The 23,075-nt window shown below is 47.4% G+C and overlaps 1 protein-coding gene across 1 annotated transcript in view; it reads left to right on the top strand.

The window, feature by feature from the left end:
* LOC124697118 (protein DMP5-like) overlaps positions 1–23,075 on the top strand; it is a 70,224-nt gene that overhangs the window by 22,443 nt on the left and 24,706 nt on the right. The window contains exons 2-3 of the mRNA XM_047229754.1: positions 10,441–10,494; positions 11,038–11,277. Coding sequence (XP_047085710.1) covers positions 10,441–10,494; positions 11,038–11,277 — 294 coding nt within the window. The remainder of the gene's footprint in view (positions 1–10,440; positions 10,495–11,037; positions 11,278–23,075) is intronic.

Here is a 23,075-nt window from a genome sequence, read left to right as displayed (position 1 = left end):
TTGCTGCATGTTTACTCGCTGCCATATTTTATTCAGATTGCTATTACCACTCATATACATCCATATTACTTGTATTTCACTATCTCTTCGCCGAACTAGTGCACCTATACACCCGACAAGTGTATTTGGTGTGTTGGGGACACAAGAGACTTCTTGCTTTGTGATTACGGGGTTGCTTGAGAGGGATATCTTTGACCTCTTCCTCCCTGAGTTCGATAAACCTTGGGTGATCCACTTAAGGGAAACTTGCTGCTGTTCTACAAACCTCTGCACTTGGAGGCCCAACACTGTCTACAAGAATAGAAGCACCCGTAGACATCAGGCTTCTGCAGCGTCTTCTTCAAGCTCGCTGCATTCTCGCTTCTTCTTGACCTTCACCGCCTCGCCGTCGGCAGAGCTCACCGGCGACCGCAGGCCTGCTCTTTCGCCGGAGAAGGTCTTCCTCATCAACTGCGACACTCAAGGTCAGTTCTAATCTTGCTTTGTTTGCCATTTGCTGGCTTTTCAGATCTGGGGTCTACGGTGTTCTTATTTCTTCCTTTTTCCTTGGTTTTTCTCTTACTCGTAGATCTTCACGTGGGGGTCAAGTGTGGGATTTCTGTTTCCTTGCCTCCCATCCAATGTCTGACGAGGAATCTTCCTCCGCATCTTCCTCTTCCTCTTCCGCTAGTCGTAGCAAACAATCTTCCGGCGAATCTACATCTTCAGATTCGATAAGAACAGATTCCGGCAGTCAGCAGGACTCCGGTAGCCAGCAAGGTTCCGGTAGCCATCAAGACGCCGGTAGCAACCAAGATGCCGGTAGCCACCTAGAACCCGGTAGCTCTAGCCAAGCATCCGGCAGCCATCTTAAAGCTGGTAGCTCCGGTGAAGCTTCAAGTAGCTCTAGCCAATCATCTGGCGAAGAGCCTTCCCCAATCACCCGAGGAGCCTGGATGGGCTCCAATGTTACCAAGTATGAGATCGACTGGTTATACCGGTCCCGTAGGATTCCGGATGGAGTCACCTGCCGGATTCCTGATGATGAGATAATACCGGAACCTCGGGACGGCGAACGCGTTGTTTTTCTTGCTCACTTTGAGCGCGGCTTTGGCCTTCCTCCTTCCTCTTTTTTCCTTGATCTTCTATATTTCTACAAGCTCCAACCTCACCATCTTCCTGGCAATTCCATCTTTTATCTTTCTTGCTACACCACCTTCATGGAGGCCTTCATCGGCATTCGTCCCACTCGTGAGACGTTTGCCCGCTTCTTTGCTCTTCGGATTAACTCCGTTCAGGGCGTAGACATTCCTGCACCCAAACCCCCCGTTCAATGCGGGTCTTGCATCATCAGCTCCCGTCAAGGGAGCCCCTTTTTTAAGTTCTCCGGCCTGGAGTCTTGCCGGTGTTGGCAAGGAACATTCTTTTACGTGAAGAACAACGGCCGCGCAGATCTCATCTGTCTGCCTCCTTTTGATCCGGCGCCGCCCGCAAAGACCAACTGGAGCTATAATCCGAAGGAGGCTCACAACGAGACCAACCGGATTATACGCTTCATGAAACAGAAGATGAAGGACACCGGCATCTGCTCCGATGATATCGTCCGCACTTTTATCTCGCGCCGGGTACTTCCTCTGAAGCGTCGTGAGCACAGGATGAGCGAGATGTATGGCCCTGGCGATCCTACCAAGATCACAGGCCTTCCCCTTAGCAAGAAGGATGTTGTTCTCAAGGCTAGGCAGATTTGCCAAACTGCTATGCCTTTTAACTGGAAATGGGGCCTCCTTCCCTTCAGCACTACTAACCCTCCGACCCAAGAAGTAAGGGACTATGCGATTGGGGTTGTTCCTTGCCGGTAACCTTTTGCTTTCGCTTATTTTCTTTTTCATGCTTCAGGCCAAGGACCGCTTCCCCCTCATTGAAGCAGAGCGGCGAGGAGCTTGCCGGAAACGCGCCCTTGACTCCTTCGACCCAGACCCTTACATTTTCTGGAAGGATCTGAAGATGGGCAAGACCCCGGCATCTCGCCTGGGCCGGTCTCCGCCAAAGCCAACCGGGTCCTCTGATGACCTGGTTATGCTTGAGGTATCTTCTTTTCCGGTTTCTCTTACTTTCCGTTATCATTTTCCTCCGAGTTGTTTCTTAGCCTTGTTCAATTCATAGATCCATGAGCACGTGCCGCCCCTGCGCGCCGAGGCCGGCCATGAGTTTGTGGACAAGCTCATGGCCCAGGGCCAAAAGAACAAACGGCCGTCAGCCGACGATGGCTCCAGCGAGGCCCCTCCCTCCAAGCGCTTCCGGACTGAGCCCTTGGGGGAGAAGAAGGTGGGCGTGCGCCGCTACGGGCGCAAGCAGATGCCAACCGCTTCCGGGTAAGTTTCTCATTTCCTGGCTTGCCTCTTTTTTGCCAAGTCCTTTTTCCGGTTGCTTTCTTCCAACCATCTCTCTTTCTTTTTCTTAGCCCTGCGCTCAAGCTTGGCCCAAGGCCGTCAGAATCTGAGGGTTCCGCAAGGACCTCGACTCCTCCTCACTCAAGCCCGGCACCACCTGGTGCCGGTAACACCTCTGCCTCCCTTTCGGGGGGCAAAACAAGTTCGGGGCGTGCGGCCCCTTCATCATCAGATCACCGCACGGAGGAGGATCTTTCCTTCTTCCCAGAGAACCAAGACACCGGCACCAGCAACATCGGTGCCGGAGAAGAAAATGTTGCCGGGCAGGCGGAGCCTCCAGCTCCTCCTGTCCTTGAGAAAAAGACAACTTCCGCGCCGGAGTCTTCCGCGCCGGAAGGTTCCAACCCGGGTGGTGCGCCTACCGCTCCCCCTTCTCCACGGACCATCCTTATGCCGCCGCCAAGTGCTCCTGGCGCTCAGCCTTCCGGGGCCGCTTCTGCCGCGCCACCGCCCAGGACCTCCAAGCTTATCAAGGGGAAGGCGACGGCTCCCAGCGCCTCTTCTGCCGGCCAGCAGCCCCTGGTGCTACATGTCTCCAAGGCCGCCCAGAACACTGTCACCAAGGCTACCGGTCTTCTTGGCCGCATTACTGACTTTAAGCGCCGAGGCCAGGATCTGGGGCACCTTCTGCCCTACGCCCAGAAGTGGAACGCCGCGGACATAACTCCGGCGACCCGCGGCTTGGGCAAGGACAGGTTGCCGGCACCTGATCCAATTGGGAACCGGTCTTCCGAGGAGCACTTCACGCGGCTTCGCTGCGCCGTGAAAGAGCTGGACAGTGCGTGGTACGACGCCACGAACAATCTGATGGTACGCTTTACTAACTTTCCTCAATTGTTACCGGTTTCCTTCTTTTCCGGGTTTGTTCTATCTTTTAGTTTTATGCCGGTTTCTCTCCTGTCTATCTTCCCAGTCCCCGAGTTTTGTGGTGAGAGCGTAGCTTTCAGGACAAAACTTTAACTTTCAAAAACTTAGCGCGAAACCGGCACTGCCAGTCCCCGAGCTTCGGGTTAAGAACTCTGTTCTTAGCGCGAAACTTACCTTAGGACGCGCGAAACCGGCACTGCCAGTCCCCGAGTTTTGTGGTGAGAGCATAGCTTTCAGGACAAAACTTGAACTTTTTTAAAAACTTAGCGCGAAACCGGCACTGCCAGTCCCCGAGCTTCGGGTTAAGAACTCTGTTCTTAGCGCGAAACTTTACTGATCTTTTTTGCTTTGAACAGCTCACGGCTGACGCTCGGAAGACCCTCTTTGAGGAGCTCTTATGGGAGCATTGATGTCTACGGGTGCTTCTATTCTTGTAGACAGTGTTGGGCCTCCAAGAGCAGAGGTTTGTAGAACAGCAGCAAGTTTCCCTTAAGTGGATTACCCAAGGTTTATCGAACTCAGGGAGGAAGAGGTCAAAGATATCCCTCTCATGCAACCCTGCAACCACAAAGCAAGAAGTCTCTTGTGTCCCCAACACACCTAATAGGTGCACTAGTTCGGCGAAGAGATAGTGAAATACAGGTGGTATGAATAAGTATGAGCAGTAGTACGGCGCCAGAAAAGTGCTTGCTGGCGTGTAGTTGATGGTAGTAATATTGCGGGAAGTAAACATGCAGTAGAACAGTAAACAAGCAGCGATAACAGTATTTAGGAACAAGGCCTAGGGATTATACTTTCACTAGTGGACACTCTCAACATTGATCGCATAATAAATAACTCTTTCTCATATGTGCTACATACACTCTTGTTTGATAATGAACATCATTCGTTGCGTAGGATTACACGAACCCTCAATGCCGGAGTTAACAAGCTCCACAACATTCGATATTCATGTTTAAGTAACCTTAGAGCATAATAGATCATTGCAAAATAAACCAAGAACTAACATAGCGCACGCACTGTCCACATTACACTATGAAGGAGGAATAGATCACATCAATACTATCATAATGATAATTAACTCCACAATCTACAAGAGATCGTGATCATAGCATACGACAAGAACCACACGGTGCACACACTAATCACCTTTACACCATGCGGGAGGAATAGACTACTTTAATAACATCACATGAGTAGCACACAACTAGTAGCGATACAAAGCTCATCATATGGATCTCAATCATGTAAAGCAGCTCATGAGATCATTGTATTGAAGTACATAGGAGAGAGATTAACCACATAGCTACCGGTACAGCCCCGAGCCTCGATGGAGAACTACTCCCTCCTCATGGGAGCAGCAGCGTTGATGAAGATGGCGGTGGAGATGGCAGCGGTGTCGATGGAGAAGCCTTCCGGGGCACTTCCCCGCTCCGGCAGCGTGCCGGAACGGAGACTCCTGTCCCCCGGATCTTGGCTTCGCGATGGTGGCGGCTCCGGAAGGTTTCGCGTATCGTGGCTCTCTCCCGTAAGGGTTTTCGATGCAGGGGCTTTAAATAGGCGAAGAGGCGGCGCAGGAGGGTCGAAGGGGCGCCCACACCATAGGGTGGCGCGGGCCCAGCCCTGGCCGCGCCACCATGTCATCTGGGGCCCACAGGGCCCCCCTCTGGCGGCTCTCGGGTGTTCTGGATGCTTCCGGGCAAAATAGGAACCTGGGAGGTGATTTCGTCCAATTCCGAGAATATTTCTTTACTAGGATTTCTGAAACCAAAAACAACAGAAAACAGGAACTGGCACTTTGGCATCTTGTTAATAGGTTAGTTCCAGAAAATGCGTAAATACGACATAAAGTGTGCATAAAACATGTAGATATCATCAATAAAGTAGCATGGAACATAAGAAATTATCGATACGTTGGAGACGTATCAGCATCCCCAAGCTTAGTTCTGCTCGTCCCGAGCGAGTAAAACGATAACAAAGATAATTTCTTAAGTGACATGCCATCATAATCTTGATCATACTATTTGTAAACATATGTAATGAATGCAGCGATCAAAACAATGGTAATGACATGAGTAAACAAGTGAATCATAAAGCAAAGACTTTTCATGAATAGTACTTCAAGACAAGCATCAATAAGTCTTGCATAAGAGTTAACTCATAAAGCAATAATTCAAAGTAGAGGTATTGAAGCAACACAATGGAAGATTAAGTTTCAGCGGTTGCTTTCAACTTGTAACATGTATATCTCATGGATAATTGTCAACATAGAGTAATATAACAAATGCAATAAGCAAGTATGTAAGGATCAATGCACGAGTTCACACAAGTGTTTGCTTCTTAAGGTGGAGGGAGATAGGTAAACCGACTCAACAATAAAAGTAAAAGAATGGTCCTTCAAAGAGGAAAGCATCGATTGCTGTATTTGTGCTAGAGCTTTTATTTTGAAAACATGAAACAATTTTGTCAACGGTAGTAATAAAGCATATGAGTTATGTAAATTATATCTTACAAGTTGCAAGCCTCATGCATAGTATACTAATAGTGTCCGCACCTCGTCCTACTTAGCTTGGACTACCGGATCTTTGCATGCCATGTTTCAACCAAGTGTCACAAAGGGGTACCTCCATGCCGCTCGTACAAAGGTCTAAGGAGAATGCTCGCATTTTGGATTTCTCGCTTTTGATTATTCTCAACTTAGACATCCATACCGGGACAACATGGACAACAGATAATGGACTCCTCTTAAATGCATAAGCATGTAGCAACAATTATTATTCTCATATGAGATTGAGGATATATGTCCAAAACTGAAACTTCAACCATGATTCATGGCTTTAGTTAGCGGCCCAATGTTCTTCTCTAACAATTTTGCATGCTCCAACCACTAAAATGATAGATCCTTCAGACAAGACGGACATGCATAGCAACTCACATGATATTCAACAATAGTTGATGGCGTTCCCCGAAGCATGGTTATCGCACAACAAGCAACTTAATAAAAGATAAAGTGCATAAGTACATATTCAATACTACGATAGTTTTTAAGGCTATTTTGTCCCATGAGCTATATATTGCAAAGGTGAATGATGGAATTTTAAAGGTAGCACTCAAGCAATTTACTTTGGAATGGCGGAGAAATACCATGTAGTAGGTAGATATGGTGGACACAAATGGCATAGTAGTTGGCTCAAGGATTTTGGATGCATGAGAAGTATTCCCTCTCGACACAAGGTTTAGGCTAGCAAGGTTATTTGAAGCAAACTCAAGGATGAACCGGTACAGCAAAACTCACATAAAAGACATATTGTAAACATTATAAAACTCTACACCGTCCTCCTTGTTGTTCAAAACTCAATACTAGAAATTATCTAGACCTTAGAGAAAGCAAATATGCAAACCAAATTTTAGCAAGCTCTATGTATTTCTTCATTAATGGGTGCAAAGTATATGATGCAAGAGCTTAAACATGAGCACAACAATTGCCAAGTATCACATTATCCAAGATATTTTACCAATTACTACATGTAGCATTTTCCAATTCCAACCATATAACAATTTAACGAAGTGGAAACTTCGCCATGAATATTATGAGCTAAGAACACATGTGTTCATACGAACCAGCGGAGCGTGTCTCTCTCCCACACAAGGATGAACTTATTCAGAGAATGAAAATAACAAAACTAAAATAAAAGCACACACAGACGCTCCAAGTAAAGTACATAAGATGTGACCGAATAAAAATATAGTTTCAAGAGAAGGAACCTGATACTTTGTCGATGAAGAAGGGGATGCCTTGGGCATCCCCAAGCTTAGATGCTTGAGTCTTCTTGAAATATGCAGGGATGAACCACCGGGGCATCCCCAAGCTTAGACTTTTCATTCTTCTTGATCGTAGTATATCATCCTCCTCTCTTGACCCTTGAAAACTTCCTTCACACCAAACTTCAAGCAAACTCATTAGAGGGTTAGTGCATAATCAAAAATTCACATGTTCAGAGGTGACACAAACATTCTTTTCACTTCTGGACATTGCATAAAGCTACTGGATATTAATGGATCAAAGAAATGAATCCAACATAGCAAAAGAGGCAATGCGAAATAAAAGGCAGAATCTGTCAAAAACAGAACAGTCCGTAAAGACGAATTTAAAGCTGGCACCAGACTTGCTCAAATGGAAAAACTCAAAACTAATGAAAGTTGCGTACATATCTGAGGATCACGCTCGTAAATTGGCAGATTTTTTCGAATTTTCTACAGAGAACTGTGCCCAGATTCGTGACAGACAGCAATGCTGTTTCTGCGCAGCGATCCCAAATATAACATCAACTTTAGCATAGAAACTTTACTTGGCACAAAAACATGATAAGGAGAGGTTGCTACAGTAGTAAACAACTTCCAAGACTCAACAAAACAAAAATTGCTGTAGTAAAAAAAACACATGGGTTATCTCCCAAGAAGTTCTTTCTTTATAGCCATTAAGATGGGCTCAGCAGTTTTAATGATGCACTCGCAGAAAATAGTATTTGAAGCAAAAGAGAGCAGCAAGCGGCAAATTCAAAACACATTTAAGTCTAACATGCTTCCTATGCATAGGAATCTTGTAAATAAACAAGTTCATGAAGAGCAAAGTAACAAGCATAGGAAGATAAAACAAGTGTAGCTTAAAAAATTTCAGCACATAGAGAGGTGTTTTAGTAACATGAAAATTTTTACAACCATATTTTCCTCTCTCATAATAACTTTCAGTAGCATCATGAGCAAACTCAACAATATAACTATCACATAAAGCATTCTTATCATGAGTCTCATGCATAAAATTATTACTACTCCCAACATAAGCATAATCAGTTTTATTAGTTGTAGTGGGAGCAAATTCAACAAAGTAGCTATCATATATAGGAGGTATATTGTAATCATAATCAAATTTATCCTCCATAACAGGTGGTAACAAAAGACTACTATCATTATAATCATCATAAATAGGAGGCAAAGTATCATCAAAGTAAATTTTCTCCTCAATGCTTGGGGGACTAAAAATATCATGCTCATCAAAGCCAGCTTCCCCAAGCTTAGAATTTTCCATAGCATTAGCAACAATGGTGTTCAAAGCATTCATAGTAATAACATTCCCATTAGCATGCATATAAAGTTCCATGGGTTTCTTAATTCTTTCTTCAAACACATCCATGTCCTAATTCGAGATAAAGTTCATAAAGATCTCTCATATTTTTGTTGTTTTCCATTATGCCTAACTAGTGTAAACAAGAAACCAAATGTCGCAATTGCGAGTCTAAAGGAAATAGCTTCGAGCACACACACAATGGCGCCGTAAAAGTCTGTTACACGGAACCGGAGTATGAATGCCTTTTACCTTTCCTCCCGGCAACGGCGCCGAAAAGTGCTTGGCGCGTAGTTGACGAGGAGGAAAAGTGCTTAGTTGCCGGGCTTGCCAATGTGTGAGTGCCGTTTACCTTCCTCCCGGCATCGGCGCCGAGAAAAGTGCTTGATGTCTACGGGTGCTTCTATTCTTGTAGACAGTGTTGGGCCTCCAAGAGCAGAGGTTTGTAGAACAGCAGCAAGTTTCCCTTAAGTGGATTACCCAAGGTTTATCGAACTCGGGGAGGAAGAGGTCAAAGATATCCCTCTCATGCAACCCTGCAACCACAAAGCAAGAAGTCTCTTGTGTCCCCAACACACCTAATAGGTGCACTAGTTCGGCGAAGAGATAGTGAAATACAGGTGGTATGAATAAGTATGAGCAGTAGTACGGCGCCAGAAAAGTGCTTGCTGGCGTGTAGTTGATGGTAGTAATATTGCGGGAAGTAAACATGCAGTAGAACAGTAAACAAGCAGCGATAACAGTATTTAGGAACAAGGCCTAGGGATTATACTTTCACTAGTGGACACTCTCAACATTGATCGCATAATAAATAACTCTTTCTCATATGTGCTACATACACTCTTGTTTGATAATGAACATCATTCGTTGCGTAGGATTACACGAACCCTCAATGCCGGAGTTAACAAGCTCCACAACATTCGATATTCATGTTTAAGTAACCTTAGAGCATAATAGATCATTGCAAAATAAACCAAGAACTAACATAGCGCACGCACTCGTCCACATTACACTATGAAGGAGGAATAGATCACATCAATACTATCATAATGATAATTAACTCCACAATCTACAAGAGATCGTGATCATAGCATACGACAAGAACCACACGGTGCACACACTAATCACCTTTACACCATGCAGGAGGAATAGACTACTTTAATAACATCACATGAGTAGCACACAACTAGTAGCGATACAAAGCTCATCATATGGATCTCAATCATGTAAAGCAGCTCATGAGATCATTGTATTGAAGTACATAGGAGAGAGATTAACCACATAGCTACCGGTACAGCCCCGAGCCTCGATGGAGAACTACTCCCTCCTCATGGGAGCAGCAGCGTTGATGAAGATGGCGGTGGAGATGGCAGCGGTGTCGATGGAGAAGCCTTCCGGGTGCACTTCCCCGCTCCGGCAGCGTGCCGGAACAGAGACTCCTGTCCCCCAGATCTTGGCTTCGCGATGGTGGCGGCTCTGGAAGGTTTCGCGTATCGTGGCTCTCTCCTGTAAGGGTTTTCGATGCAGGGGCTTTAAATAGGCGAAGAGGCGGCGCAGGAGGGTCGAAGGGGCGCCCACACCATAGGGTGGCGCGGGCCCAGCCCTGGCCGCGCCACCATGTCATCTGGGGCCCACGGGGCCCCCTCTGGCGGCTCTCGGGTGTTCCGGATGCTTCCGGGCAAAATAGGAACACGGGAGGTGATTTCGTCCAATTCCGAGAATATTTCTTTACTAGGATTTCTGAAACCAAAAACAACAGAAAACAGGAACTGGCACTTTGGCATCTTGTTAATAGGTTAGTTCCAGAAAATGCGTAAATACGACATAAAGTGTGCATAAAACATGTAGATATCATCAATAAAGTAGCATGGAACATAAGAAATTATCGATACGTTGGAGACGTATCAAGCATCGGGAGCTTGTGGAGGCACACGACAAGTGCCAAGGTACACTTTTGTTCTGCCGGCATCTTTCTTACCGGAACCTTTTTTGCTTCTAACACTTGTAATTTCTTCTTGACAGTGCTCCCGGAGGCTTCCATTGATGCTCTCAAAGAGCAGCTCGCCAACGCCCAACGTACGACTTTGTTTTTTCCTTCCGCTAACTTGTCTTTACTTTGAATTTTACCAACACCTTCTTGTTTACACTTTCCTTTCCGGGTTGCAGTGGAGAAGGAGCAGCTGATCAAGCAGCATCAGGAGGAGCTGAGCGCCCAGAAGACCAGCTACCAGGAGCTCAAGTCCCAGCTTATCCAGCTGGGTCTTGACCATGCCAAGATCCTCGAAGCCGCTGAAGCTGACGCAGCGGCCAAGATGAACGAGGCTCTGGAGAACGCTAGCAACGCCACCGTGGTGCTGCAAGCTGAGCTGGAGGAGCTGGCCAAGGCCCGGAAGGCTGCCGAGGAGAAGGCCGCGCGGCTGGAGGAGGAGCACAAGGAATGCAATCAGCTGATCCTTCAAACTGACGCCCTTGCCCACCGTGAGTTCTTTGATTATCGCCTATAAGCCATTTTTCCCCGACCTCATTTTCTTTCCGCTATCTTTTCTTCCGGTCTCTTTATCTTCCGGATTCTTTTCCTTCCGGATTCTTTTCCTTAACCCTTTTCTCTTCTTTGCACAGGCCTCTTCCCGGACTCCCAGACTTATGCTGTCAAGAAGGTTAACGCGCGCCGCCCTAGCCAGAGCCAAGCGAGTCTCGCCGTGCCATGGACGCCCAACGACCACCTGGTCGCGCTTAATGCGCGGGTGTCTCATATGCGCGCCATTGACCGCAACTTATCTGATATCCCTGATGTAGCTTCCCAGCTCTACAGGACTCTCTGGCCTGGCGAGGTGGTGCCGGACACTTTCTCTCTGATCAGTGATCGCCTCAAGGGCGCCGGCAGGAGGATCCGCGAATGGCAGTGCTCTGCTGCCCGCGCTGGAGCAGACTCTGTCCTTCGCGTCGCCTGCTCCTGGTACCCGGAGCTCGACCTGGATGCCCTCACCGGAGTGCGCGAAGGCGCGGAAACCGATCTGGACCCGATCCTTACCGCCAAGCGGCAGGATCGCGCGTACCGCATCGCGGAGTACGCCGAAATGCGCACCTTCATCCCTCCACCTCACGGCGTTCAAGATTATCTTGATGAGGAGGAAGATGAAGCCGAGGAGGAGCCTCTTGACGAAGCTGGTGCTGGCGACGCTCCTCCTGAAGCTCCTGCTGCCTGATCCTCTTCCCTAAGATTTATCTGTTATGCTCCATGGCCCTGTGTGGCTTAAAACAATGCTTTGGTTAAATTCTGCCCCGGTATGCTGGGGCTTATGATGTAAAACTTAAGTCCGCTGATGGTTGTCCTACAACATTTTGTGCCGGTAGGTTATACCGGTAGCTAATTATCTTACGTTTGCCTTAGCGTTTCTGCGTTTGGTTCTGCTTTTATCCTGCACTTGCAAAGATTTCCAAATTGTTTCTGCATCCAATTCGATGCACACTTGGTTCTTTTGCCTTGACTCTGCCTGCCTTCTCTGGGCGTTCTTTGGCATATGAGCACAAGGTTCTTTCACCAAATAAGCATTTTCTTGAACTTAGAAATAACTCGAAATTTTGCAAAAAACCGGTATGACCGGGGTTAGTTAAATTTTTCCGGATTGTTCTTTTCCGGTTTCCCTCTCCACAGTTCATGTGCTTATCCCCTACCGGTTTATCTTGCTTGCCATGAAGCCAAGTTATGGACAACAGCAGAGTCACAGACTCCGGTAGGGTTTAGCACATTACTAAACCGGAAAGAAAAAACGTTCAATAAGCAACCGGTAAACGGAAAAAAAGACATGTTTCATGCAATTTAATAAGGCAAGTCCCCGAGATTTATTCGAGGTTCCGACATCTTTTTATTCATAGCATATAAGGTACAAAAAGGAACTTCTTACACCACAACTTCAAGAGTAGAAAGGACGCAACAAGGCTACGTTCCATGGACGTTTGGTCTCGTCTCCTGATCTGTCCGCCTTCCCCTTTTTCCATTCCTGCGCATCAATTAAGTAATATGCATCATTGTGGAGAGCCTTGCTCACAATGAAAGGTCCTTCCCATGGAGGGGACAGCTTGTGCCTGCCTTCAGTGCGCTGCACCAGGCGTAAAACCAGGTCTCCTTCTCGGAATACCCTCGGGTTTACCTTCCGGCTATGATAGCGTCGGAGGTTCTGCTGGTAAATGGCTGTTCTTGCCAAAGCTAGCTCTCTTGCTTCTTCTAGAAAGTCTACATCATTTTCTCTAGCCTCTTTTACCTCTTCTTCGGTATAGAGCTGCACCCTTGGTGAATCATGGAGAATGTCGGTTGGTATGACCGCTTCTGCTCCATAAACCATGAAGAATGGTGTGTATCCGGTAGACCGGTTCGGAGTTGTTCTTAGACTCCACGACAGCGATGGTAGCTCATCGATCCAACATCCCGGCGACTTTTCCATTGCATCAATGAGTCTTGGTTTGATACCGGAAAGTACCAAAGCATTTGTCCTTTCAACTTGACCATTGCCTTGCGGGTGCGCCACTGAGCACAAATCCAGCCGGATGTTTTTGCTTTCACAGAACCGCTTGAATTCTCCTTGGGCAAAGTTCGTGCCATTGTCAGTTATGATACTGTGTGGGTATCCATATCGCAGGATTACATCTTTCAGGAATTTTACTGCTGTGTGGCCATCACATTTTGCGATAGGCTTCACCTCCAGCCACTTGGTGAATTTATCCACCATTACTAAGATGTGGGTCATGTTTCCCCTCGCGGTTTTGAACGGTCCAACCATGTCCAAACACCACACAGCGAAAGGCCAAGTTAACGGTATGGTTTTTAAGCCGGATGCTGGGGTATGGTTTTGCTTAGCATACCTCTGGCAGCCATTGCATTTCCTTACCAAATCCTCAGCATTGTCTAAGGCTGTGGGCCAGTAGAACCCATGCCGGAACACCTTTGCTACCAAAGCCCTCGAAGAGGCATGGTGCCCGCATTCTCCTCGATGAATTTCCTCAAGCATTTCTCTTCCTTCTTCCGGCTCCACACACCTTTGGAGGACACCGGTAACACTTCTCTTGTACACCTCGCCATTGATGATGGTGTAAGCTTTGGACCTTCTCTCGTATCCTTCTTGATTCATTTTCGTCAACCGGCAAGGTGCCGTTGATCAGGAATTCCTTAATAGGTTTAACCCAAGATGGTGTCTCTCTGACCACAAACACCGGCATGTCTATGTCCATGCTGTCCACAAGCATTGCCTCTTCCGGCATGGGCGTCGCAGTCCCCGAGTTTACCGGTGCAGTCCCCGGGTTTCCTTCGTCGATCTCCATTGGCACCACATGTGATTCCGGTACAAAAATTGATTCCGACTCCGGACTTGGTTTGATTGATGGAACCCTCAAGTGCGCCAGAGCTATTCCTGGAGGAATTTCTTGCCTGGACGAACCTAGCTTGGACAAAGTATCTGCGGCATCGTTTTCTGCGCGTGGCACATGGTGAAATTCACACCCCTCGAAGAAGCCGGCAATCTTTTGCACATGGAACCGGTATGAGGCCATGTTGGCATCTTTTGCGTCCCAATCTCCGGAACACTGTTGCACTACAAGATCTGAGTCACCATAGCAAATGATCACGAGTGCCCCGATCTCTTTTGCGACCTTAAGCCCATGTATTAGAGCCTCATATTCAGCGACATTGTTTGATGCCCTGAAGTGCACTTGTAAAACATACCGGAGGTGATCTCCCTTTGGTGAGGTGAGTACCACACCGGCACCTAGGCCCTCCTTGAGCTTGGATCCGTCAAAATGCATCTTCCAGTACTCTATCTTGTGTTCTGGCGGCTTGTATTGTATCTCCGCCCAATCGACCAAGAAATCAGCTAAAGCTTGCGATTTTATGGCATCTCTTCTTTCATATACCGGTACGTACGGTGATAGCTGAATTGCCCATTTTGCAATCCGACGCCGGCATCCTTGTTGCCCATGATATCGGAGATGGGTGCCTCACTCACCACCTTCATGGGGTGTTCCTCAAAGTAATGCTTGAGTTTCGTGGCGGCCATGAACACACCATAAGTCATTTTTTGAAAGTGCGGGTAGTTTTGCTTTGATGAGGAGAGCACCTCGCTCGGGTAGTATACCGGCCTCCGGACGTTTTTCCTTCCTCTTCTCTTTCCACCACAACCACAACACTAACCACCCGGTTCGTTGCCGCTATATAAAGCAACATAGGTTCTCTTTCCAAGGGTGAGGCCAAAATTGGGGCCGTTACGAGCATGTTTTTCAATTCTTTAAACGCTGCGTCTGCCTGCGTGGTCCAGACGAAAGTATCCGATTTTCTCATCAAAGCATAAAGCGGCAAGGCCTTTTCTCCTAGCCTGCTTATGAACCGGCTTAGCGATGCCAAGCTTCCGGTGAACTTTTGCACATCTTTCAGTTCTCTCGGGATAGTCATTCTTTCTATCGCCCGGATTTTTACTGGATTGACCTCGATACCCTGGCTTGACACAAGGAAACCAAGCAGCTTGCCGGCAGGGACACCAAAGGTGCACTTTGCCGGATTGAGTTTCATCCGGAACCGCCTTAGGTTATCAAATGTTTGCCGGATGTCATCGATTAAGGTATCTTTTACTTTAGTTTTTATCACGATATCATCCACATAAACTTGCACATTTTTTCCGATTTGATCAAACAAGCATTTTTGCATACAGCGCTGGTACGTTGCACCAGCGTTGCGCAAACCAAAAGGCATAGTAACATAGCAATAAGCCCCGTGCGGGGTAATGAACGCAGTTTTTATTTGATCTTCTTTTTTCAGGGGGATTTGGTGGAAGCCAGAATACGCATCCAGGAACGACAACAACTCACACCCAGCAGTAGAATCAATCACTTGATCGATTCGGGGCAAAGGGAAAGGATCTCTTGGGCAAGCCTTGTTGAGGTTGGTGTAGTCGATGCACATGCGCCATATTTTTGCGAGTTTTGCCTCCAGGTTCTCATCTTTTTTTTTTCGACCAAAACCGGATTGGCCAGCCACTCTGTGTGCGTGACCTCTACGATGAAACCGGCAACCATCAGCTTTGTTACTTCTTCTCCAATGATCTTTCTCCTATCTTCAGCGAACCGGCGCAAAGGTTGCCGCACCGGCTTAGCATCCTTCCGGACATTGAGAGAGTGCTCAGCCAGCTCCCTCGGAACCCCTACCAAGTCATCAGTAGACCAGGCAAAGATGTTCCGATTCTCACGGAGGAAGGCCGACGAGCGCGCTTTCCTATGCTTGGGCGAGGCCGGCACCGATACGGACGGTGCGCTCTGGGTAAGCCGGATCCAGCACAATGTTCTTTGTCTCATTTGACGGCTTGAATGTCGGTGAGTCCAAGCTTCCACTCATTGCCGCTAAGCTCAACTTTGAGGACTGAGCCAGCGCAACAGCAGTTTGCATTCTCTTTTTCTCCTCCGCGATCACCAGCGATTCCGCTAGGTTCGATCCGGCAGACGCTGTTTCCATTGAGACTTTGTAGTTTCCCACCACGGTTAGTGGTCCACGAGGTGCCGGCATCTTCATCTTGAGGTAGGCTGTATGGGTTGACGCCATGAAAGCTGCCAATGCCGGTCTCCCCAACAAGGCATGGTAGGGACTATCTAAGTCCACCACCTCGAACTCAAGGTTCTCAACACGACAATTGTCACGTCCTCCAAACGACACATCCACCCGAACTTTTCCTATCGGGGCACAAGACAAACCGGGAACAATCCCATGGAAAGTTGTGTGAGTTGGCTGCAGCATGTTTTCTGTTATGCCAAGCGTACGCATGGTGTGCTTGTACATGATGTTTATGCTGCTACCATTGTCTATCAGCACCTTGCTGAATTTTACTCGAGTTTCCGGCCCCTTCATGATTGGGTCCACAATGAGAGCATATCCACCCGGATTCGGCATGACCTTGGGGTGATCCTTGAACGACCAGGTGATTTCCTGATCCGACCACAGCATGTATTTTGGGACTGCCGGCATCACGGCGTTCACTTCCATGGAACGGCGATGCACGCTTTGCCTATCCATTGGCTCAGTGACAAAAACAACCATGCACAAGTGTGGGTCTTCATAAACATTCCGGCCTAAAGGTGCCGGTGGCGGTGGTTGGTCATTGTTTTGCTCCACCCGGTTAACCTGCTGGTACTGCTGCCTGTTTGGCTGCACCGGTAAGGCGTTTGCTCCAGTGAGTGGTGGTGGAGGTGGCAATTGCTGTTGTTGCTGCATGGGGCCCCCTGGCGCCTGCGCATCTTTTACCGCTCCCCTCTGCATCAAGAATTTGGTCCAAGAACAATCCTTTGTCAAGTGGTTCGACGGGTGATCCGGGTTCGGCGTGTGCCACCGGCAAGGTTGGTCCATGGCGGCTTCCATGGTGTATTTCACGGGTTCCTGCCAGTTCTTTTTCTGGCCCCAGGGTTTCTTTTCTACCCACTGCTTCTTAGGACCCGCCCACGGCTGCGATCCGGTTTTCTGTCTCTGACTGCCGCTGGCGTCAGAATTTTCTTGCACGGCAGCAACTTGCTGTGATGCATATTTTCGATCGGGAAATCTTCCCTCCTTTTGTTGTTCCGGTTATCCCGGTATTGCTGCTGATGCGGATTCGACTGCTCCGGCTCAGCTTGCACTGCCGGCTGCATTGGGTCTCCCAATGCATAGCTGTCTGCCACACGTATCATCTCTGCTAGAGTTGTGGGCATGCTTCTCTGCAGTCTTTGCCACAAAGGCGATCCTCTCCGGCATCCTTGACTGAACCAAGCTATAGCTTGTGCCTCAATCACTCCTTCACATGTGTTTCTCATTGAGTTCCACCGGGTGAGATAATCCCGGTCCGGTTCTCCCGCACGCTGTTGGCACGGGGCAAGCTGCTTGGGGCCGGTTTGGCCTCTTGTAGGTACTTGCTGAAGTTGTTCACAAACGCTTCCTCAAAGTCCAACCATCCGTTAATACTTCCTGCCGGCAAGTTGTTTAGCCGGATCCTCGCAGGACCCACAAGGTAGGACGGTATGATTCTTACCGCCCGGCGCCGGTTTACTCCACCACCAGCCACATAAACAGTGCGTGACATAATCTGTCAGCCAGTCTTCCGGCTTGGTCGTACCATCATACGTTCTTGTGTCCCGGGGCAGTTGGAAATTGCGTACCGGTGGTTCTTCTCTCATGATGCGTGGACCAAAACACCTTGGGCCCGGAGGTCCCTCAGATTCAACTATCGCAGATAGATGTACTCTGTCCAGCCTGTGCCTCGCATCCCGGTCTGGCAAACATCTCTCCCCCAGGCGTTCTCCCAAAGGGTTCCGGTGGACTCTTGTCCGTTCCACCTCAGAATCTGATTCATCGTACTCTTCCGGTTCCGCGGCTCTTGCCTGCCGGTACCCTGGTGGTGGCATTTCTTCATCCACGTACGCCACTCTTGCGGCTCGATAATTTTGCCCGGTTTCATATCTACCGGCATGATTGTTTCCGGCATAGCCTCCCTTGGCGTAGCCTCGATCTGCCCCTTGGCTTTTTCTACCGGCATCATGTTGCCCGGCTTTTTGTTTTCCGGCAAGAATTGGATCATACACAGTCATCTGCCGTGCGTTCTTTTCCTTTCTTTTGTCCGGGTGAGGGGACGATGCCTGCCCCTGAGACTTGCTTCCGGCATTCTTTGTTGAACGCGCGGATTTTGAGGCCACTGCCTCGTTCAGCTTAGCCAGCTGCTCAGCATTTTGCTGCTCAATGGTTTTCAACAGCTCTTTTACACGCTCTTGCTGCTTTGCCAACTCATCACCGGAAAGAGATTCACATAGCTCTACTGCAGCTTTTGCGGCTTTTATAGTTTTATCCGGACTACTGTACTTAGGCTTTTCTATGATGCTCACAGATACAGATGCACTTTTGCCGGCAAGAACTTCTTTGCGCAAATCCTGATCTAGATTGCGAGCCTTAAGCCGGTTTTCCGGCATCCTAGCAGCATGAGCACTAACTGAAGCAAAGCCATGGGCAGCGTTGTACTCACGTAGGGTTAGGTTCAGCTCGCGCTGCGCCCGGATGATGTCGGCACCGCCGGTAAGCAGGGCCTTGCGTGTGGCTTCCAGCTCCTCCTGAGCCTTGGCCGGGTCGATGTTCTGCGCGATGGGCGTGGCCAACGTGTTCATCGCCGCTTGAAGAGGTGTTGCCGGTGGTGCTGATGAAGCTCCCGCGACGCCAGCGTCACGCTCCAGCGGCGGTTTTGCCGCGCGGGTCGATGCCGCACGTTCAGATCCTTCCTCCACAGCTCCCTTGCCGGTGTTGACCGCACCAGCCATCATGACCTCCACGCTGCCGGCGGCGCGACCAGCACACAGCCATCTTGGCGGATCCGGCGCCACCAGCACCGGCGAGAGGCGCTGGCGCACAGGGATGGTGCGAGGTAGATGCGGATGCTGCCGAACTCGATGGTGCGGCCGTTCTGTGGAAACTTGCCGCCGTTGGCGAAGCAGCCAGCATTATCGTTGATGAAGTCCATGTTGTAGATGCGTTCCACGAGCGCGGACACCGTGCGCTCGCCGTTGATGTCGAGGAGGCCCGCCCGAATATGAACTCCAGCAAGCGCCACTTCATGCCCCACGGTGGGCGCCAAGCTGTCGTCGTGGTGAACGAGCGAGATGCCATGGGATGGCTTATCTTGGGGCCGAATGGACGCTAGAGGATTCGGGGGAGGGTTTGTGACTAGATGGACGAACTTCCGGATGCTTTCCTCAAGAACTTGGCCAAGGCCAGAGGTAGAAGAAGAAAGACACAAGGACGAACTCGCTCTAGATCACCATGTTCATTGATCTCCAGACAGATTACAGGTTGTTCTCTCTACTGTGGATCGCGCCCGTATAAAGGGCTGCCCCCTCTCCTTATATAGGGGAGAGGGTGGCTTACAGAACAAGAAACCCTAATGGGATCTTTGACTAGACAAACTACTTTACAAAGATACTTTATAAAGCTACTTTAATCACAGATAACGCCGGGGTCTTCTTTAAACATGAAGGATGACGTCCTCCGGCTTCTTTGACCGTCATCCTCCTCCTTGTCTTCTAGTCTTCGTTTAAAGCTACTTTGCTTAGCTCATCCTTGTCCTTTAGCTCCTGACGGAATCTTTGACCAGTCAGCCGGCACGTTGTTCCTACTGGTGCGCCGGTATCTTTCCTTCCTGGTTCCGGTATACCCCTCTTGGGGATACCGGCTTAGCTTCACTTAGCCAAAACTCTATTTTCTTATCCCGGCATGAACATTAAACCGGTATCTTGAAGGGTAAGACCACCCGGTATGGCACACCTTTGGCATACCGGGGGTCATCCCCCCAACAGCTAGCCCAAACTTTGTACTGAGAGGAAATGCTTCTCGTGCATCCAAACACCTTGAGCCAAACTCCATGCCATTTGTGTCCACCATATCTACCTACTATGTGGTATTTCCTGCCATTCCAAAGTAAATTACTTGAGTGCTACCTTTAAATTTCATTCCTCTACCTTTACAATATATAGCTCATGGGATAAATAGCTTAAAAACTATTGTGGTGATGAATATGTAGTTATGTGTCTTAATTCTTATAAGTTGCTTGTTGAGCGGTAACCATGTTTTACGGGGACGCCATCAACTTTACCTTTGTTGGATATCATGTGAGATGCTATGCATGTTCGTCTTGTCTGAAGTAGTGGATTTCATGATCAAATGGTTTGAGTATGCATATGTTAGAGAAGAACATTGGGCCGCTAATTAACTAAAGCCATGTATCATGGTGGAAGTTTCAGTTTGGACATACAACCTCAATCTCTTATGAGAATATTAACTATTGTTGAATGATTAAACATGAAAAAGAGGAGTCCATTATCTGTTGTCTATGTTGTCCCGGTATGGATGTCTAAGTTGAGAATAATCAAAAGCGAGAAATCCAATGTGTGCTTTCTCCTTAGACCTTTGTACAGGCGGCATAGAGGTACCCCTTTGTGACACTTGGTTGAAGCATATGTTATGCGATGAGAATCCGTGTTTCCGAGCTAAGTAGGACAAGGTGCGAGCACTATTAGTACTCTATGCATGAGACATGCAACTTGTAGGAAATATTATGCATAGCACATATGAATTATTACTACCGTTGACAAAATTGTTTCTATGTTTTCAAAACAAAAAGCTCTAGCACAAAAATAGTAATCAATGCTTCCCTCTGTGAAGGGCCAATCTTTTACTTTATTGTTGAGTCAGTTTACCCATTCCTTTCTATCTTAGAAGCAAACACTTGTGTTAACTGTGTGCATTGATTCTTACATGTTTACTTATTGCACCTGTTATATTACTCTATGTTGACAAATATCCATGAGATATACATGTTACAAGTTGAAAGCAATCGCTGAAACTTAATCATCCTTTGTGTTGCTTCAATTCATTCTACTTTGAATTTATTGCTTATGAGTTATCTCTTATGCAAGTCTTATTGATACTTGTCTTGAAAGTACTATTCATGAAAAGTTTTGCTATATGATTCATTTGTTTAGTCATTATCTTTGTTAGCAATCTTTTGTTCAGATCACTCCATTCATCTCATATGCTTTACAATAATGTTGATCAAGACTATGTTGGTAGCATGTCACTTCAGAAATTATTTGTGTTATCGTTTACCAACTCGAGGACGAGTAGGAACTAAGCTTGGGGATGCTTGATACGTCTCAAACGTATCTATAATTTCTTATGTTCCATGCTACTTTTATTACAATACTTGAGTGTTTTACACATACTTTACAACGTTATTTTATATTTTCCGGCACTAACCTATTAACAAGATGCCGAAGTGCCAGATTGCTGTTTTTCCGCTGTTTTTGGTTTCGAAATCCTAGTAAGGAAATATTCTCGGAATTGGACGAAATCAACGCCCAGGGTCCTATTTTTGCACGAAGCTTCCAGAAGACCGAAGAGGAGACGAAGTGGGGCCACGAGGTGGCCACACACCAGGGCGGCGCGGCCCAGGCCCAGGCCGCGCCGACCTGTAGTGTGGGCCCCTCGTGACGCCCTTTGACCTACCCTTCCGCCTACTTAAAGCCTCCGTCGCGAAACCCCCTGTACCGAGAGCCACGATACGGAAAACATTACTGAGAGGCCGCCGCCGCGAATCCCATCTCGGGGATTCAGGAGATCGCCTCCGGCACCCTGCCGGAGAGGGGAATCATCACCGGAGGGGCTCTACATCATCATGCCCGCCTCCGGATTGATGCGTGAGTAGTTCATCCTTGGACTATGGGTCCATAGCAGTAGCTAGATGGTTGTCTTCTCCGCTTGTGCTTTCATTGTTATAGATCTTGTGAGCTGCCTAACATGATCAAGATCATCTATTTGTAATGCTACATGTTGTGTTTGGTGAGATCCGATGAATATAGAATATTATGTTAAGTTGATTATCAATCTATCATATATGTGTTGTTTATGTTCTTGCATGCTCTCCGTTGCTAGTAGAGGCTCCGGCCAAGTTGATACTTGTAACTCCAAGAGGGAGTAATTATGCTCGATAGTGGGTTCATGCCTCCATTAAATCTGGGACAGGTGACGAAAGTTCTAAGGTTGTGGATGTGCTGTTGCTACTAGGGATAAAACATTGATGCTTTGTCTAAGGATATTTGTGTTGATTACATTACACACCATACTTAATGCAATTATCTCGTTGTTCGCAACTTAATACTCGGAAGGGGTTCGGATGATAACCTCGAAGGTGGATTATTTAGGCATAGATGCATGCTTGGATAGCGGTCTATGTACTTTGTCGTAATGCCCTGATTAAATCACATAGTAATCATCGTTGATATGTATTGAATCTTTATTTGTCAATTGCTCACCTGTAATTTGTTCACCCAGCATGTTAGTTATCTTATTGGAGAGACACCACTAGTGAACTGTGGACCCCGGTCCATTCTTTTACATCTGAATACATTCTACTGCTTTTATTGTTCTTTGCAAACAAACATCATCTTCCATTCGATACGTTTAATCCTTTGTTTTCAGCAAGCCGGTGAGATTGACAACCTCCCTGTTACGTTGGGGCAAAGTACTTTGATTGTGTTGTGTAGGTTCCACGTTGGCGCCGGTTTCACTGGTGTTGCGCCGCACTACATTCCTCCACCAACAACCTTCACGTGCTTCTTGGCTCCTACTGGTTCGATAATCTTGGTTTCTTACTGAGGGAAAACTTACTGCTGTGCGCATCACACCTTCTTCTTGGGTTCCCAACGGACGTGTTGACTACACGCCAGCAGGAGACTGTTGTCGATATGCCCAAGAGGCAATAATAAAGTGGTTATTATAATATCTTTGTGTTTATGATAAATGTTTGCATACCATGCTATAATTGTATTGACCGAAACATTGATATATGTGTGTTATGTAAACAACAAGGAGTCCCTAGTAAGCCTCTTGTATAACTAGCTTGTTGATTAATAGATGATCATGGTTTCGTGATCATGAACATTGGATGTTATTAGTAACAAGGTTATGTCATTAGTTGAATGATATAATGGGCACACACCCAAATGAGCGTATCATAAGATCAAGTCACTAAGTTCAATTTGCTATAAGCTTTCGATACATAGTTGCCTTAGTCCTTCGACCATGAGATCATGTAAATCACTTACACCGGAAGGGTACT

This window comes from Lolium rigidum, chromosome 3 (genome assembly GCF_022539505.1).
Source record: "Lolium rigidum isolate FL_2022 chromosome 3, APGP_CSIRO_Lrig_0.1, whole genome shotgun sequence".
NCBI lineage: Eukaryota > Viridiplantae > Streptophyta > Magnoliopsida > Poales > Poaceae > Lolium > Lolium rigidum.
This window is presented reverse-complemented; position numbering and strand designations above follow the sequence as displayed.